This window comes from Perca flavescens, chromosome 15, assembly GCF_004354835.1.
Source record: "Perca flavescens isolate YP-PL-M2 chromosome 15, PFLA_1.0, whole genome shotgun sequence".
Lineage (NCBI taxonomy): Eukaryota > Metazoa > Chordata > Actinopteri > Perciformes > Percidae > Perca > Perca flavescens.
The window spans coordinates 11,316,742-11,337,101 of NC_041345.1; the positions used below are offsets into that span (position 1 = coordinate 11,316,742).

General features: G+C 41.1%; 1 protein-coding gene across 3 annotated transcripts in view; it reads right to left on the reverse strand.

Annotated features, from left to right (window-relative positions):
- The window catches only part of cep112 (centrosomal protein 112), a 116,744-nt gene that overhangs the window by 65,349 nt on the left and 31,035 nt on the right, over nucleotides 1-20,360 (reverse strand). For all 3 annotated transcript variants that reach the window (XM_028600583.1, XM_028600581.1, XM_028600582.1), the window contains 6 exons: nucleotides 15,302-15,456; nucleotides 15,092-15,221; nucleotides 14,859-14,951; nucleotides 14,621-14,680; nucleotides 13,304-13,383; nucleotides 854-989 (listed from right to left, as the gene is read on the reverse strand). In XM_028600583.1, the coding sequence (XP_028456384.1) occupies nucleotides 854-989; nucleotides 13,304-13,383; nucleotides 14,621-14,680; nucleotides 14,859-14,951; nucleotides 15,092-15,221; nucleotides 15,302-15,456 (654 nt within the window). The remainder of the gene's footprint in view (nucleotides 1-853; nucleotides 990-13,303; nucleotides 13,384-14,620; nucleotides 14,681-14,858; nucleotides 14,952-15,091; nucleotides 15,222-15,301; nucleotides 15,457-20,360) is intronic.

The window sequence follows — 20,360 nt, forward strand, 5'->3', positions numbered from 1 at the left end:
AAACTGATGGCAGTGACTGGGTCTATATCTGTAGTAGGCTGTTGGGATTGAGAAATTCTCCCTAGGGCAACAGTAGGCCTCATCAACACACACACACACACACGGCAAAAAAAAATGCTTAACAAAAACGCCTATAGCATCTAAAGTTTACAGCTGAGCGCATATTGATTGGAGAACTCTCCCAATCAGCAGCAGCCCACGCGGTGTGAAGTGCTGATTGTGAGGCTGGCCTGTTGTACTAATTAGTCTGGCTGCTTAATACGAGTGACCCATTCTTCATCGAAACCCCACCATCCCGCGTCACACCCACTGATTGGAAGTGAGGTCAACGTGCGATAGCAGAGTAATAAATGCAGCTGCTTAATGAGTAGGATAATAAATCATGTTGTTCATTTGGGATGACAAAATGAGTGAAAATAGCCTGGGGATGATAATGTTCTTTTTTTTTTTATCTTTCAGTATAAGAGCAGTTGAAGGGGAAGTGAAGGGGAGGAATTTAAGCGCAGCCAGCGTTGCATCTGCGGTCAGGCTGTGTCTCTGCAAATACAAAATGTGTGTGTGCATTGTCTTGGTTACCGCCTGTGAAACAGCAAACATGAGAGAGTAGGAACACAACTGGAAAATGTACAAATGTGCATGAATATCAGAGACTGAACTTGAAGTACAGCATGTATACATAAAACAGAATGTGTGAATGGATACTGCTTTATGTACGCTAATATACTTTGTGCATTCAATGAGAAGTGTGTTTTATGCTTTTCTGTGTGTGTGTGTGTGTGTGTGTGTGTGTGTGTGTGTGTGTGTTTGTGTTTCTAAGCGCCTTCCACCAGCGCCTTGAATGTGTGTACCAGACCTGGAGTTTCATTTCAGCATAGGTCTTCTCAGAGTTCAGCTCCACCTGTTTCTTGAACTGCTCCAGCGCCATATCTGCCTGCTGGATCTGCTGCCTTTGGCTCTCCCTGGCTCTGTCCAGCTGGCTCTCCATCTCCCTTTAAACCAAACACACATACACACAGAAATGAATATCTGTAGAAATGCTTTGTCAAGAAAGCAAGTGACCTTTAGTTTTATAGAACTTTCAAAACAGCAGTTAAAAAGTGCTTTCGAGAAGGAAGAAAAGAGAGACAACCGATGTATGAACGATGGATGAAGAAAAGCATTTTCCTTTTTTACCCTTTTATTAGAAAGAGTAGAGTGAAGAGTGATGAGAAAGTCATTTTAGGGCGTTTTCACACATACCTTATTTGGTCCGGACTTTCGGACTTTTTAGTTTGATCCAAACCAAAATTACAGGTGTGAAACCTCCCCCGGACCACGGTCTGGATCAAAAGACAAAATTTTGGTCCGATAAAAAGAGGTGGTCTCGGTCCGGACCAAACTGAACCATGGTCTGGTTCGTTTATAGTGTGAAAGCATTTTTTGGATGGTTCGGACTTTCGGACCAAATACAAGAAGCTCTGGCAGGCTCTCCTTGTGTTACAAGACCGGGGAAGCTCCTTTAAGGAACAGCTCGGTGCTTAGTGAGAGAGAGTGACGGTGAATGCGCTCAGCGAAGACAGCTGTCGGCTATCAGAGCAGAGAATACATCAGCAGTTTATTTGTTAAGTGGTAGTAAATGTACAGTCTAGGTTTCAGTTTGTCTCTAAATAAATGCTCCAGAAAGAAAGTTCCCGTGTCTTGCTTCTCAACATCACAACAAAACAAAAACAGCCGCGGCAGTAGGGGGAGAGCAGCAGTCAGTTGAAAAAACTCAGACACAGAGAGAGGATACGAGAGGACGGGGAAGCCCGTCTACAGAGCAATCAATTCTAAGTATCTGGAGACGCAGCTCACGTATGTGATGACGGCGGGACGTAGTTTTGTCACGTATAGATCTTTAGTGCGCTTGCAAAACTGCAGTGTGAAACAAAAACTTACCGGATCAAACGTATACAATGTAACAAAAACATGAACCTTGGTCCGGACCTTGGTTCGGACTTTCATGTGTGAAAATGCCCTTAGAATATAATTCTTCAGTATCTATCACCTTAAATATCTTAGTGTGTGTGTTTGTGTGTGTGTGTGTGTATGTGTGCATGTGTCTTCCACGCCGGTACACTGCTGCTATTGCTGGAAAATGTCAGGTCACAGAGCTGTGGGCTGAATGGCATCAGAGGTTTGGCCTATAACTGGATAAAAAACTATATTGAAAACAGGAGTCAGTTTGTCCAAATGGGTAGTCACCGGTCAGTGAGCCTTAGTATTTCCTGTGGCGTTCCACAGGGGTCAGTTTTAGGCACAAAACAGTTTATTCTTTACCTAAATGACATTTGCAAAGTATCAAATGTTTTTTTGCAGATGACACAAATATTTTTTGTTGCGGGGATAGTGTGCTGCTCCTTCTCAAACTAATCCTTTTTTATTATTATTTTTTTTGGGGTTTTGGTAAATTCTGATTGTGTTTTATTTTTTTGGTTTTTTGTTTTGTTTTCTTTTGCAACATTGTTGATTGTTCCGAGATAAATAATAAAATGAAATGGATTGACAGGCATAGTGAGAGGGACAGCCTCATACTGAGAGCTGTCAGCACCCAGCCGCGACATCATATACAGCAATACCAAGCAGCTGTCAAGTCAAACCCACGGAGGGTGTGTGGGGACAGCAGTGTGTTTTCAGGGTGGATGGAAAAAGGGTGAAAGAAAGACAGAAGTGAAAGGAGAGTATGAGGGTGTTATTTTTGTAAACCACCTGAGAATTTACATGTTGAAATATACAGTCAGACATACTAATAGCCTGAACCTAATTTCACCAATAGCGGTTTACAAAATGTGTAAGTCATAAATAGTATCCATAAAAATAAGATTTGAGGTCCAACTACTAATTTACTAAGATGATTGTAAGCTGACTAGAAAGTACAAATAAATGTCTGGCTCTATAATGCTATATGCTATAATACTTTTCATATTCATAACTGATGAGCAAACTCTGTAGTAACGCACAATGACACACATGATTTGTTTTTGACTTGGACCCAGACCTGACTATGAGCAATCATGTCAACATGCGTTTACATCCCACATATTTTATCAGCTCCAAGTATTTGTCATATAATATTCATATTGGATTTTGGCAGATTCCTAAAACCATTACACAACCTTCCTTAAAAAGAACGTGTGATCGAAATCCCATCAAAAATCTGGATAATACTGTAGTTAAACGTTTACTGTAAATCATTTAGTATTTTTTTTATAAATAATATATGCCTGAACGACATAGAACAATATCTAAGAAATTTAACAAATACATATATACTCATCTACTTTTTTTTTTTATCATGTACACGTACATATAGTCTGGATAGAATTATGTACAATAAATATATATATGTTCACCTACAGACTAGCATCCAATCAAAATCTAATCAAATACAATGAATGTCTTTTCATAAATAATTAAAGACTATTATTTTTAAATCCTTGCTGGCAGCTACATTGAGGATAACTTTATGGAACTGGAGTGGTTTGATAAAAAAAAATGCATGTTTTTAGACCAACTGTTTTATATTGCTCTAAAAAAATCCTGTAAAATAACTTAAATAAACTTTTAGCACTCCAGTCCCTGCCATATTCATGTCTGGTATATGATAATAATTTTACAGGTGAAGCACAAAAGGAAGCATTTTTTCTAGAGAGAAAAGAAGAAACAACTGCTATGCAGTTTCTAGTTTACTACATCAGCTCGTGTAAGTTTTCAAGACCCTTCTTCTGATTAATGCACAAAGATGACAACATTAGGGAGAGAATATAACTAGCTTTTTACAGTGTGTGGTGTCTACAGTACTATGCCCATGTGTGGCTGTGTGCGGATGCGCTTGTCTCCTGCTCCCTTGTAAATTAACGCTCATTGTATGTATAATTATTCCCTGTGGACAGACAGGCAGGAGGAAGAATTAATTTTTGGCCAGTGGGGGGGACATTAAACCAATTAGAAAGAACCAATACGACAAAAGTACAACAGGCACATAACGGGTGGTCGGGGAGGACTGTTCTTCACACATTTATCTGTATTTCACATAGCAGCAAGTGTGTGCATTGAAAAAGAAAAAGATAAAATAAAGATAAAATGAAGAAAAAAAAACAAACAGAGAAAGACAGAGGAGAATAAAAACAGCAAAACAAGAAAAAAAGGCAAAGAACAGAAGCAGAGGATTGAAAAAGGAATGTGCAAGCTTTCTCTCCTCTTTATAGTGTTCTGTCTCTTTGTAATTTTGGTCTCTCTCATGTCGGACATCAAACGACAAAGAAATTGTTTGTTTTTTTTTTTCCCAATTTTGTGTACTCTGTAATTATTAATCAGTCTCACTGGATGACTGCCTTCCGGGCGCAGACAGACACAAAAGGAAATGTGGAGAGACTAAGATGGAAAAAGAAAGAGAGGAAAAAAAGAGGAAGATGGAAAAGAGGATGTCACAGAAATAGCAAGTTTTTTTGAAACTTCCAAGGCTGAGCAGAAATGAATTGGGTGTGTGTCTAGCTCGAGAGATGATGGAGCGTGTGTGTGTGTGTGTGTGTGTGTGTGTGAGTGTGCACATGCGTACATGTGCCTTTGTTCATGAGCCACAGTCACAAACTCTGTGTGTGACTGACAACTCTACTCAAGGAATGCACTATGACTAAGTTGGAGCTGGCTGCTGGGCCTATATCTTTGAGGATACACCGGAAAAGTCACTGCAGCTAACTTCAAGTATGTGACACATTGAAACATATTAAGCTCTATAGCTGGAAAGAGCAGGTGAACACATGGCACCATCAACGATTCCTCTGAGAATAACTGTGTGCGTGTGTGTGTGTGTGTGTTTCCCTGTGTGTGTGGTCACTAGAGCGGTAGACAGTGTGTCACCATCAATAACAGAGCAATGAGGGTGAGATGAGAGGACAGAAAAAAAGAGTCAGGGAGGCCTGGCAGGGAGAAACAGAGGGTAAGGAAGGAGAGGGGTGCCAGCGCCAGGGCGGCCCGTCAGCTTTAAATGGATCTCTGGTCAGAAAAGTGGAAGGAGAGGAGGCTCAAATTAAAGATGTGCCTTCTCTAAAGAGGAAGTCCTCTCATCCCTCAATCCTAACGGCTGTTTAAAGGGGAGGACGACAGGGAGGAGAAGAGAGAGGAGTGTTTGTGCTAGAAAGGGTGAAAGAGCTTCCGCCATCCAGCCGCCTGGCAGACAGGAGGGGTGCAGGGATGCCGGCGTTTCCCGGGCTGCCCTAACCACACAATGCCACGTGCCGCCTGTGTGTGAGTGTGCACCACGTGCTGGATATACGGAGACAAGGAACTTACTGTATGTAAACATTTACATACATGTACATATAATACAAGAGTACACATTAAAGTCAATGCAAACAGACGCAAGTCTAATTGCTTATGCAAATATTCTTTTCATGTAAGCAGAGTATTTAAGAATTGTATGGACTGTGATGTGGGTGGAGCCGCGCATGGAAAAGACTGACAAACAGACTAGAATGCACGCTTGCATGCGGATGCCTCTGGTCTCTAGTATAAAAAGACAGAGGGAGAGAGCGTGTGTACACGTGGTGTGTGCGCAAGTGCATGTGAGCGCCCGCGCATCGGCGTCTGTGAGCTCATCCAAACGGAATGATAACGAATCCACAGACACATCAAAGGGGCCTGAAAAAAAAAAAAAAAAAATGAGGGAGCACATAAAAAGAGAGAAAATGCAAAAAAAAAAAAAAAAAAAAGACTTGGTTTTCATCCCAAGAGAAAGGGAGAGAGAAAAAAGAAAATATTAAAGACAGAGGGAGAAGGAGTTAAATAGAGAGAGTAGAAAACACAGAATCACTGAGCTTGAAGGCTTTAAAACTGCCTACAAATGTGGCCTGTTTATAAACAGTATTTCATATCAAGACTTGAAACAAAATGGTCACATAGGTAAAAAAGAAAGAGGCATCGTTATTATTATCCATCTCCCACAGTAGCATCAGTGAACACCAGTCATCTGGGTGCTTGCAGGGAACAGTTGCCGCACTAGTATTGCTACCAGCTTTTCTTAAAATAAGTCAGCACAATTGCTAACTCTTAAAAATACCTTCCTGTGCTTTGTGTTACATTTTCCTTATTTATACCAGTCCCATCGATTTAGAGCTGAAACGATTAATCAATTAGTTGATCAACAGAAAATGAATCTGCAACTATTTTGATAATCAAATAACTGCTTAAGCCATGTTTTAAGCATGCCAAAAATTCACTGGCTACAGACTCTGATTTTCTTAGTCTTCTGTGACAGTAAACTCAATATTTTCCAGGAGTTTTGAACTGTTTGTTGGTCAAAAAAGACAAAAGAAAAGACACACGAAGACGTCACCTTGAACTCTTTTTTCACTGTTTCCTGACATTTTTTGGATCAAATTATCAATCGATTAATCAAGAAAATAATTGGTTGATTAATAATGAAATTAATCGTTAGCTACAGCCCAACACAGATTCATTTCAAAGAAAGGTCAAGAATAGTGTTAGCCGCAGATCACTGGACGTGGCAGAAGGGAAGGGGCTTAGTGCCGTGCTAAAGTGTTGGAGGACATGACAGATGACATTTCAACTCATCTATACAAACAGTCTCATATGACGCTCATGCTCTCTCTACACTGGGGAAGAAAGCAGTGACTTTCCCTCGTGCTGTTCAGTGTGTCAAAGCCTACTAAACACACTAAGGAGAGAGAGGGCTGAAGAGGGATCTGGTGCAGCCCAGGCTGACAGAACCACTATGTGGGTGGATAAACATGTTGGTGGGACAGAAGAAAAAGACATAATACACATCTGTCTTGTACTTCAAAACTGCTCTGGATTTTAGTTCGTTTCAAGTTATTTAATATTTCTACACAACTCATTCTTTACGAGAAGAGAAGATCTTACTCATGACATGGTTTGGAAACAGGGATTTTCTTCTCTTCGCTGTGCATTCAGATGCTATTTGGATCATTAATTATGCAGCCTACAGCATAATATGCTAAATCAACTAGGCACGAGTCCCTAAAGTAAACATACTGTATTTGCATATGTCAAATATTATGCAATGGAAAATGAAGTTGGAGGCTTTTTAACAAAAGAATGAAAGCCCTAAAGAAAATCTATCACGATTGAGTTGTTTCAGCACAGGAATTAACTGTAATAATTCATAGTGTCAGTGCATATTTGTAAGTAAGCTAGCTTTATGTAAAAATGTCAAATCTGGTTATGTGTGATAATTAACATCATTACACCATGATATGGAAGTGTCACAATATCAATCAGGCGCACGTATTTAGTGATACGAGATATAGAGACACTATGATGAACAGATATGACAAATTATAGCTGAATAACTAAATGTCAGGATAACTATTAACTCATTTTTCGGAGTAGAAACTTATTATCTGCCCATTTAATTCAATATTCACAGAGACTAAACACTGCCTAGACTTGCTCCATTAGACATTCCTGCCGTGATAGCAGATGGTAAGCTTAGCCCTACACCCCTATTCACTTGGAGCCCTAATACTTAAAGGGGAACTATGCAGTTTTTTTTAGCTTAATTTACCTTAGCTGAACAGCTTCGGAGTCATTGGAATGGTTATATGACTTTTTTCGAGTAGAATGGTGGTCGTATCGCTCCCGCTTAGCACCTGTGAGCGAAAAAAACACCCTTGCAACTTTCAGCTGGCGAGCCGAGGGCCTCAGCATCAGGAAATATTGCGTGATATCAGGTCTCGCGATGTAACAAATTGTTTCACGGCACTCTAATATGCCCATTCAGGAACCGGCTAACAAGGTAGCGATGGAGTTTTTTATGTTTTGTTTTTTTAAGATTCTTTTTTTGGGGCTTTTCCCTTTATTATAGTGAAAGTGGATAGACATGAAAGGGAAGCAGGTCGGATTCGAACCTGCGCTGCTGCAGGACTCAGCCAACATGGGGCGAACGCTCCTACTGGGTGAGCTAGAGGCCGCTCCGTGATGGAGTTTTTCATACTATCGTCATAGCTGAGCTGGCAAAAAAGAAGCAGAAAGCTAGGAAAGCGAGAAACGGCAGACTGACCGAGCGAGGAGTCAGACACACGTAAACATAAGAGCTGCCAAATATCTATTCTGAAGCTGTAGGGGGAGCTCCAAAGAGAAACCTGCGAGCAAAAAGCGAAGAAATGGCCAAAACTGCATAGCGCCCCTTTAAACAAACAGCTTTTATTGTTTATATTTTACTCTCTTGATTTTTATGGGGTTTTCATTTACCTATACTTATTAATTCAATTAATAATATTAAAACAAGCAAGAGTATCTGAAGCTGTAACTGTCCTTTACCTCTGACAACCTTGGCTATGGGAGTTAAAGAGCTCTTTCTAATTTCCCTTTTGTCAGGTCTGTGGTATCGAACTGGCGCTTAACCATTCCCTATCCTCCGCTTTCAATGCAGTTGCCATGGGAGTAAATATTGAGCCCCGGTGAAGCTTTTCAATATTCAGGATCCATACCTCCACCTGCTCCTGCACCTCAACACTAACTGGGGTTGCAGGCTGCACAGCCTCTGCTCAGCTACCTCTGGTCCCTCTCCGGACCACCACCACCACCCCTGCTTCCCTTCATCCCTCCTGTCATGGGAGAGGAATGCTGAGAAAGATAAGACCACTTCAAAGACACACAAAGATGTACAGTATACATACAGACGGCAGGCACACACACTTAATACCCCACTAAAATAAAATGTTTCCTTGTCTCAAGAGCTGAACTACTTACTAAATCAAAACAGTAGCCTGGTGGTGGGACACACAAAACACATGAAATTAAAACAATAGCAAAAAAGCAAGAAACTATAATTAGGGATGAACAGGATTATGACCGAAGGAACGAGCTGGTGTAAATTCTACACACCATGACACATCCTAGCCATGACAGCAGGAGTGTGAGCACAGGTTTGGACAGCCAGTGTGTAGCCTCTCATGAAGGCAAGCACGCTTTCCCTGCCGCTGCCTAACGCAGACACTACCTCTGCCACTCCGAACTGTAAACGATCAAACTGAGCAGAAGTTGCTGCTGAGACACAGTCAGAGTTGCTACAACCCGGCACCGCACCTTAGCAGGCACATGGTTTTGATGAAGCCAGTTGGGTGCCAAGCGGCAGGAAGGAGGACTGGAATGGTACGAGAGAGCATAGAAAAAAATATATGACAGCGGCTTCATGGGGAAAGAAATACCATAATCTAGATATAAACCAGCTGTTTTCTTTTCTACTTTAAACATTCAGGTGATTTTCTGATGTTTTTAAATTGTGATTTGGAGGTCACTGTTGCAAAAGCAGGCAAGCTGTTCCCCAGATGAGCTTCCTCTCCCTCTTTTTTCCCCCTCTGTGGTGCATCTCTCCATCTCTATGCTAATGCCCTGTAATGATCTGAGGCACATTGGGATGAAAGAAAAGGAGAGAAACTTGTTCTCTGCACAGCTTTGTAATGCTTTTTCTGTTGTTGCTATAGTAACACAGACCTGGAACTCAAATTGACGCAGCAATGCTTATTTGCATGGCAGGACAGGGTGATTTTTCTTTTCATACTGGAAAGAAAGAGTGGGTGTAAACCATGGAAAGAAAGGGGTGTGGATAACAGCTATATATGCTACATATGAACAAAGATAAACATAACTGACAACACATTTATCATCAGCTGTAGAAAAAATCCAATATTAAAATAAAAATAGTTAATTAATAGATTTATGCTGATATACTTTTATTAGTAGATTGTGAGGATCAACAAACACATAATAACAAAGAGCACATAGAGTACCACACAGTATCTGGCACACGGAGGGCATGTTGAGCAGTTCTACTTGTTTAATTTCATCATCCATCCTCACACACACACACACACACACACACACACACACACACACACACACACACACGGTCTTGCTCTGACTTTGAAGTTCTCCTGGATCGCCTTTAAAGGCCGTCAGTGTTGCCACGACAGCAGGCAGGTAGACTCAGACTGTGTGTGTGTGTGTGTGTGTGTGTGTGTGTGTGTGTGTGTGTGTGTGTGTGTGTGTGTGTGTGCGCACGCAGATGCATTTGTGTGTGTTTAGCCTGAGTACTTAATTAGCTAAAAGCCTGATGGGCCACTTTCCGCTTCTCAGTGTTTAACACTAAACGAGGGAATGACTGGCTCGTTACTGATACTAACAAGGATAATTTATGCACAAATGGATCTGTCTGCTGTGTTTAAGCTTGTCCTCTGTTGCCGGGCTGACAATGACAAGCGCAAACAATAGGCAGGCACAACCATCAATGTCCCTTTGCGATCTTTATGCTGAATACTAAACTAAATTTGTTTTCATGTTGTTTTGAACTGACATAAACACAAAGGAACAGTAATAATAACCATGTCCTACAGCTTAATACATTTTTTTATCCTTGATTTTAGAGGCCACTTTAAAAGTGTTTGGCTAAGACACAAAATGCCTTGGATTATTGATTACGACCAAAGGCAAAAAAGCAAATACAGACAAGCTCAACCTATTATTGCCTCTGGTTGCTATTATATATTGTGACAAACCTATCAAGAGAGCTGATGGCACTGTGACTGGCCTTGGCTGTGTATGGCTGGAGCTGGAGCTGAGGTTGTTGAATGGGCGTTGTGTTTAATTGTGTAGAACACATTCCAGTTTCCCCAGGGAAACTGTAATCTGTTTGTGACCAAGAAATGTGGTGCTGCATTAGATTAAGTACCCAGTGGAATGTAATGCCTGGCTGACTGGTTGGTTGGTTGGAGTCTGTGGAAGTCTGGGGGCTGGGTGCCGATCGATTTGTACTGCAATTTTCATTTATTGTGATTCTAGAAGTATTGAGTATTGCGATATTCTTTTCCTTCTTTAACAAAAAAAATATTTTCTTATAAATAGAAAATATTTTGGTAAAAAAAATAAATAAATATTGATTCTAGGGAAAAGAATCAATTTTAAAAATTGTCGCAAAAAAATCACGACACATACGATTTGTGATCCCTATTGCCTATTTACATGTACACATCCAAGACACAAAGTAATAGCGAATTAGGGAAATATCTGGCTGTTTAGCTGATACATGCTCCAATATGTTCACCAGCTACTGGCTAACTGTGTCTGTTTGTTGTTTGGTGCTGGAAAGGTAGTGTACAGTGGATTCGTCAGAGCTTTTCACTCAAAACAGATGATTGGATTGATGAGTGCAATGAGAGTAAAGTTGTGGGCCGCACAACCAAAACAAAGTGCTGAAAGGCGCTAAAAGGATCTATAGGGGTGAGGGGAACTGCAGAGTTGGGTGATAATTGTCTCAATGTTTATCAATAACAGTGAGCCCTCCACATCACACATAGAAAAATATTGATTAGTGCAGCTTTAAGTAGGGTTGGGTACCGAAACCCGGTGCTTATACGGCACCGGTGCCTTAACAACCGGTATCTACCGGACCGAATAGTAACGCGGATTTCAGTGCCTCATTTCGGTGCTACTGAAATGCCAGCGCTGCCCTCTGATGCTCCGAAACGGACGTTAAGAGGCAACAAAAGCATGTGACGCGAGTTAACGTAATACACTTGGCTGCAAGTAACGTTAGCCTACCGTTAGCTAGCAGCTGGATTTAACACGGTTAAAATGCTGACAGCTAATGTTACACGGTGTGACTGTATTTCACTGTAGAGGATTCCAGCACCGAGACGTAACAGTCTGCAGCTGCCGTTGCCGGAAGAACAACACAAACGGTGCGTCACTTGAAACTCGCCTCGCCAGCCTCGTGGTGCATTTAAAGTTATTGTAAAATACCCTTTTTTCATCTAGTGGTTGTTTTTGTTGTTTACCAGCAATTTACTGGTGAAATAAGTTATTATTATTTTTAATCAATAATTTAATTTTGACCATGTCACATTAAATCACTTTCTTTTTGGCCTTAGAAATAAACAAGCCGTTCTTAAATGTCGCCGACTGTCGTTTTGTGCTCCTTTTTTCTTTTTTAAATATATACATATTTTTTTAAATCTTTTTAAAAGTATCGGCTCAGGCACCGATAGGCACCGTTTCAAAAGTATCGTTTTAGAACCGGTATCGGAAAAAACCCAAACGATACCCAACCCTAGCTTTAACACATTTTAATTTTACCTTATGCATACTATAATTTAAAAAAATATGATTAATTAAATATTAGATCTTATTAAACTGACTCTTTTTTTCTTTGTTACTTTTTTAGTAACATGGTATTTTATTTATCAGGTTATTCGTGTAGAGACTGTTTGATTTATACTGCAGGATTAAGTTTGCTAGTTTTCTTCAAGACAACACAAATTCTTATCACATGTAAAGCTTCTCATCACAGTTACCAGGCTCTCAACTCCACCGGTACTACTACGGTAGTTATAAAAAAAGATCAAAGAGAGTGTGCAAGGGTTGGCTTGTTAATACCAAACTCCACCCTAAATCAGAATTGTTCTTATGATCAAAGACTAAAGTCAGTAGACATAAACAACTCTCTAATAAAAGGTTGAAGCCACAAAGTCAAGGCTCAAATGTGTGATACTAATAATTGCAAAATAAATGCTCCACTAGCATTATGTATGTTGAAAATGTCATGACCAAAGGGGGCAATTTCACTACAAACAGTAATAAAGCACAACATTTGTCCATAAACCTGTCAAATAACCCCAGGCGCTATTGCTGTTTTGATGATATTCTTCCTAACTTCTATCCTTTGCACACACATACACACACAAACACACACCTTGCCCCAAATTCTCCCTGACAGCATTCAATTCTGTTATATCTGTACGATTCAGCCCACAATCTAAATCAAACGGCACACACATGCACACCCAGACAGGCTGACATGCTGAAGGTGTGCCTAAGACCATTATGTCAAACACTTGGCCAAAAGGGAAGGAGGACCACACACAGACACACTAATACACAGATGATTTTAGAGCTCGCTAATGTCATTATTGTGTAAATACTAACATAACTGATAAAATGTACAGTCAAGTGTATATTGGGGCGAAGCCATTTGTATTCAGACTTGGGCTACATGAACCCTAAGGTTGAGTGGAGTATTCCATTTTTTTGCTGGTTGCTGCATCTGTCCCATCAAAAACACTGGATAAATGTTTAACCATAGAAAATATAGCAATTTTGGATACCAACTCTCTTATCAGTGCAAAATTAAAATGTTTTGCTGTTCAGATTTAACACTGACATTGTACAATTTCAAAAACGTTCACTGTGATACTCAAATGTATTACTAAAACTAATAACACTTTTAGTTTGGCCTTTGTCACTGTACCTGAGTGCATCTTCTAGTTTGGCTATCTTCCTCTTAGCCTCTGTTCTGTCTTTCTCTGCTTCACTTTGGATTGCCAAAACCTGAGGAAGTGAGAGAGAGTAAAAGAGAGAGAGAGAGAGAGAGAGAGAGAGAGATAGATAGATAGATAGATATATATATATATATAGAGAGAGAGAGAGAGAGAGAGAGAGGTGTCGTTGAGTGCAAAAGCAGAAAGCATCAAACATCACTCAACAAAACTCTCCTGCCTGGGACCTTGTACATCTGGTCTTGTCTCCTCTCTCTATCACCCATCACCATCAAAAGTACCATCTGAGCCTATCCGCCTGCATTGAGGGCCTCTCACTCTGGATCTGTGGCAGCCATATGGGCCCTTATGTCCAGATACCTTACTCCGGCCTCATTCACATCTCTCATTTCCCACTTCTGAGGAGTGGAAAAAAATAATTTTTGCAGGGGAAAGAAAAAGGAAAATGAACCACTGACTTTTTTTTTGTTGTATTGTTTACATCTGCTGTTACCATCCAGAAGATAGAAGGTGGAAAAAAGATACAGGTTTATTACAAAGACAGGGTAAAAAAAACGTAATGTATTTGAGGGAAACCCAAATACTGACTTTGTTTCAGAGAAGCTTAATTTAAATTCACCCTGACCCTGAATAAAGTGCACAGAGGCCTGCTAAGTTCTTGCAGGTGTATCAGCCAGAGGGGCCCGTCTCTGGGTATGCCAGCCTACCACGAGCACACACATTATAACTGTGGCACTTTGAGGATGACCCAGGTGCAGCAGGTCTTTAAAATCTGACTCTCACCTTAGAAGTCTGGCTTGGACCAGTCTGTTCCAGCTCAGATCATTAATAATGGTCTCTTCACTCTATGGTTTACAGCTGCTCTATGGCTTTAAAAAGGGTCTCTCAAAAGTAAAGGCAATTAAGTGCCGGCCAGCGTACACTGATAGTGCATACCTCAGACAGTAAAAATGTCCCTTTTGATTGTCCTCGTTTGAGTGACTGGGCAACTTTATTCAGATTTGCTTATAACTCCCATTCTCAACTTTCTTTGCTTGATAACTCTGATGCTAAATTATATATTTTCCATCCTTCTCTTTCTTCTCTGCCCAGTCCTTCATCTTCCTGTTAATCATGGCTCTGATTTTACGAGACTAGACATAAAATTTAAAAGTAAGGAGAACCAAAAAGGAACATGTGACTCCAGGCTTTGATGTCCACTTGACCGTAATAACTTTGTCCAGGACTGTTTTAATGCAACGACAGAAGCTATTGAGCTCAGTGGATCGGTTTACTGAAGTACACACTACCTTTTTCTCACAGTTGATCTGCACTTCATCTTTTTCCTGGTGAAACTTCATCTCTTGATCCTGAAAGGAAGCAGAGTTGAAATGATACTGGCGATCCCGTGACAAACCACACAAAGACAAGCCCATTCTAATCTAAAATGACAAATAGAAAAGATAGATGGAATTTTTGCTTAGGCGCGTGCACTGCGCATATACACATTAAAACATGCACACACTCTTGCCACCACAAAAATCATACCCTGATGTGTTGGTGTCTCCGATGTTCACTGTCCAGGAGCTGCTGTTTGAGTAGAGCTACAGTTTTCTCTAAGTCCTCCATTACTTCAGAGGACTGGAAGAGAGAAGCAGAGAGGAAATTGGTATAAAAGAAATGCAGTTAAATCTTGTACAGTTTTGTATTTTTCATCAATGAACTGTAAATCTAGCAGACTGAGAGGGAGAGTCACGTGGAGGTGTTCTGGTAATGTGGACCTTAGCAGCAGACAGAGCATGCTCCTGATGTAAGTGGCTCATGTCAGTCTCATGTTTGGTTTGGAGCCTCTGCACTGTCTGCTCATGCTGCTCCTTCTGCTGCTCCATCTCCTTCTGCAGAATCATATTTCTGTGGCAGAGCATGACAGGGTGGTTAACACATACACTGACCTAGTTATTCCCCCCCTTATCGCTCCCTATTTCACAGACCGTCTGTTGGCCTCCTGCAGTTCGGCGCCGATGGATGCAATGTGAATCTCCAACTGGGCTTTCTCCTGTGTCACCTTCTGGCGCAGCGCGTTGCCCTTCTCCACCTCCAGCGACTGCCGTTTTACCCGTAGCTCCAGCTCACGCACCGTTTCCTCCTGAACCACAAGCATACACAGAAACCACTGAACCAAACAGCTTCCACCACTAAAGGCACTAGCCTGAGAAAATGTCATTGGTCAGAGGACCGCATGCACCCATAGTGAAGTCAAACACAGAAATGTGGTTGCTAATAAGGAAGAATGTGGCTAACAATGTAGCTGACCACCTCTCTGATTTTTTAAAATGCACATTTAAAATTACTTTGTAAACTATTTGAAGTTAGACTTGTAATGTATAGATATTTACTGCTTAAGTTATATTTAGTACTTATTATCAGGTCTAAAGCTAAGGTTGGACTTAAAATATAGATTATTCACCACAGATCTGCGAGTCATCAAAACCGAAAACATCTTCTCTATACAAACTGTAACAAAGGTTGAACGAGCAAAATCCCTTTCAATGCTACACAGGGAAAGATCTTATCAAGTAACAAGATTTTATCAGGTCTACGAAAGCTCAACTGCAGCAGTGCCTTTGAAAAATTTCTAAAGCTAATTTCAAGATACAGTTTCACCTTGTTGCCCACATACTGACAGCTGGAGCAACACAGGCAAAACAAGGTAATTTTCCCTTTTGGTAACCCTGCCACTCTTATTTAAACTTGTCAAATGTCAATGTGCCTATATATTCATCATATTAATAAACTCCAACTGTAACAGGATTATTTAAGCCTCATTTTCTGGCCACATGTGGTGCTGTGGAGCAATGTTTTGATTAGTGGGTCCCTGTTTTGTTTGTATCTTGTGCCCTTTCTTACTTTGAAAATACACCGACAGCGAGGCGAATACCAGAGTGACCTTCAGTGCAATGTGAGACAGTTTTAATGTACAATAGAACTCCAATGTTTAGCTTTAACTTGTGTTACAGAAATGTGTACAATCTAACTAATCATAGGTGTTATGGCTGAAACTAGATCGCTCCACTGTACCAACACTGTTGCGTTATTTCATTGGCAAATGTCAAAAGCTCAATCAGGATTCAGATAAGACAATGATCAAAGTCCAGCTGATGCAGACAGCTTCTTCTGGCACAGATTTGATGAAAAGAAACGTCCCCTCTCTGCATACTGTCCTACAGCATGCGCACGTGTGTCTTTGTGTGTGCTTATGACAGCGTGGAATGCAGTGTGGGCATGCTGATAAAGGCGATGACGGGACGCTGATTAAAGATGGAGCGTGCTAGTCAATCTAGACGATGACAGAGGCTGGCGATGACAGGAGGTGGAATGAGGGGAGAGGAGGGAGCGGTGTGTTTGAAAAGAGTATGAGAGCTGCGCCCGGCGAGGCTGGTAAGAGAGATTTTTGTCTTTGCGTTAGTTGCGTAGGGCTCTAAGAAAAAGGAACAAGGGGTCTGTGTTGTGCTGGGACGCGTGCTGACACTTAGTATGAAGAGGTGCTTCTTCTCATCTCCTGCCAAAGAGCTGAGGCTGGACTGGGCACAGCTGGACACACTCAGAGGGAGCAAATGATGTCCCCTAATTAGGTGTTTTAGAAGGAGAATTACAAGGTGTGAAGAGCAGACTACATATGGTACATTATGAGCTCTGCTCCCCTTCAGAGATTTAGAAGTGATAAAGTCTTTGAAGATGAAAAAAAAAACCATGTAATTTATAACATAAAAAGTCACACAGAGTGATGGATGACATTTTACAGTTTTTTTTTTATTATCAGAACTGAGGCCAGCAACTGTAAGACAGCCTGCATCACTCATCTCCTGGGACTTGTCAGGCTGTGTATGCATGCACGTTGTGTTTTAAACTCTAGTGTGAGCAGCAAGTGGAGGAGAGAGTCTGACAGAAGACAGAAGAATGGGACACAGAGCATAGCGTGGACTTGTGGGACAGGTGTCAAACAAATACTCCTGCAAGTTTGTTTACTCCTGTTTTACTATAACTATTACTGGGGATGCACAAATATGGTTGTCTAAGGCTGATACCACTTTGAGACACTTTAAAGTTCAGTTATGTTACACAAACTCCTAGCAACAGAAGATGACAAAATACTAGCTCAACAATCATCAAACTATCAGCAGTACAAAGAAAGGCATATTTCTGCTAGTTCATCTCTAACCACAAGACCATATTCATCATATCTCCATTATCAGTCATTTGGATATGGACATGCATGGACTACAGTCACGAGTTTGAATGGTGCAATACCTAGGCAGATACCGGCTTGTCTTTCTTTTCAAACACCCACTTAGTCACTCTATCTGCTCTGCCCTGTGTATAGATAACGTCCAAAAATAACAACATCTGACATATCTATAAGCCCCTTGTGAAATCTTTGATCTGCTGTTGGATAGAAATCCAACCAGGTAGCATTGGGCAGATGAACATTCATCATTTCACTGTTATTAAACAGGATCCAGTACGCTGTTTTAGAATGAACATGAATCATCAATTGTAATCAAGTGTAATTTTCACACTGTGTCCTGAGAATGAACTTTTTATTAGAAGCTACATCTCCCCCTCATAGTAAGCAGAGGAGTAGTAGTGGCCTGACACATATGGGTATATAGTATTAAGTGTACAAACCACATGCTCAAAGCTACTGGGTCAAAGTTGTGGAGGACTGAACATTCTACAAGCACACAATGGCCCTCATTTATCAACCTAACGTAGAAACCAGCGCAGATATGAGCGCAGAAATCCTCTTACGACAGGCTTCACGTGTGATTGATGAAACGTTCGTATCACACCAATCAGAGCGTAAGAATGGTCGTACATTGATAAATGCAGCGGGTGGAAACGATCGTCATTTAAATATCACGCCCAATATATTCTCGGTTTTGAGGCCTCGCCCCTACAATTTACGACATGGCGAGACGTAAAAATGAGAAGCGGCACTTTTCAGAGGTGGAGATTGAAACCCTGATATCTCAGGTTCATTTGCACTAATGTGTGTACTATTTGGCAGCCTGAAAACTGCTATTAAAGGCTGTAGAAAGAATGCGGAATGGAAAGAGATCATTGATGCAGTCAACATTGTTGCCGTAGTAAATCGGACTCCAGCTGAAGTTTATTTAATTTATACATCCTTGACATACGTATGCCATAGTTCTAATAGTAATATACAGGCTTATATTGCAATCTCTTAGGGCTACATCGTGTACCTATATTTCAATAAACACACTGTAGCAGAGTTTGTGCAGTGTCTTTTATTTTACTTTTTTTCATGAGTCAGAACCAGGCAACAGCTGTGAGGGAGAACGCATGTCCTCCACCCCCCGTGCTGGACCACCACCCCGACCCTGTCTCCTGACAGCAGAGGGGCTGGAAAAACATCCGAAATAACTCGGTCAATGGCAGAAATAAATCGTTCACTTGTGGCCATTAACGACACTTTAAACGAGAAACGAAAACCTGAAGAATAAATAAAAATGTTGTGCATCGTCATGTTTCCTGTATTGAATATCATTGCCAAACATAACATTATACCTTTTAAAAGCGAGGAATAATATCCTGTCTCCTTCGTATAGCCCCCAGTTGGGGCTGTGCTGCTGGACACTGCTCTCTGGGCATCGGGTCATCTGGCTTCATCACTACATTTATGGCACCCTGTTTTCCTGTGCGATGTTGTGCAGAACCCAACAAGCTAAAACAATGTTGCAGACTTTTTCTGCTGTGTATGGGTCCCCCCCCCCGCTGATGCAAGACAGAGCCATCTGCTTTTAATGTCCACCGTGGCCCGTGCGCGTACGTGTGCATAAAGGTCTTCTAAAAGAGCCAGATCTGCCATTGCTGATAAGTGATCAACTGAGGACTTCTCCTTCTCCTGTTAAACTGATTATATGCTGCACCGCAAGTCCACACTGACTCAAAAACTTGCATACACGAGTTCAGACCACAAGTGAGATTTTATCGCAGCCTACGCTCACGTTCAAATTGATAAATGCAGAGCTTTGCGTAGGAATCGGCGTATGCCCGCCCTACGCCTGTTTTAGGTCGTATGCACGTTTCATAAATGAGGGCCATTGTCTCAGGTCTTCTGACTTCTTGAAATTTGTATACTTGTATAACTATCAGCAACAAGTCAACAGAGCAAGACAGACCTTTTCACAATAAAAGAACACAAGACAACATTGACTCGAAAGATTTAAGCTTAGAGACACCAACCATGAAACTACGGAGCTGTAATAATTTACCTGAGATAAAGTCCACTTTGAACTTCTTACACAAGGAGAGTGTAGGTCAGCCCAAACTCACAGCAGGATAGCAGCTAATTTACAACGACAGAGGGCTCTTTTCATTCTCTCTGGCCTTCTCTGTCCTTAATTATTAAAAGAGGGGCCTTAGCACCGGCCCTGCACTGTCCGGTGTTTGATGCCTCCTAAATGTGGGCCTGCTGACAGATTAAGGCCAGAAGCAATATGCGTGTATGTGTGATATGTATGAAAGCCCACGAACGCTGATACTGATAACAATCATATTTATGAAGCACTGTATTCGATTGGCCTCGAGTGTTGATGAGCCCCATTAATGTAATGTGCACAATCCTGCTTAAAACCAAAGTCTTTTCATATGACATCAAATAAACTGAGGTGTGTGAGGTGTGTGTGTGTGTGTGTGTGTGTGTGTGTGTGTGTGTGTGTGTGTGTGTGAGTGTGTATCCATGTGTGCACGCACAACCATTGCCATGTGGGAGTTTTAATAGACAAGTGGATCAAAGACCTTTATATAGATGAAGTCAGTAAGATGTGAGTCATTCCCTCATCCCTTCATTTGAGCCATGGAGTGGTGTGGGTCTCTGTTTGATAATTAGAGATACGACCGATGTATAAACTTTTCTATCGTAAGCTAAACAATGAGAGTTTTATGCAAAAGGCAAAAATGTCTATCTTGTCACCCAGAATCCTGTCTGTTCCAGTAAAAGTCTGGTGTTGGGTAAATAAAATGATT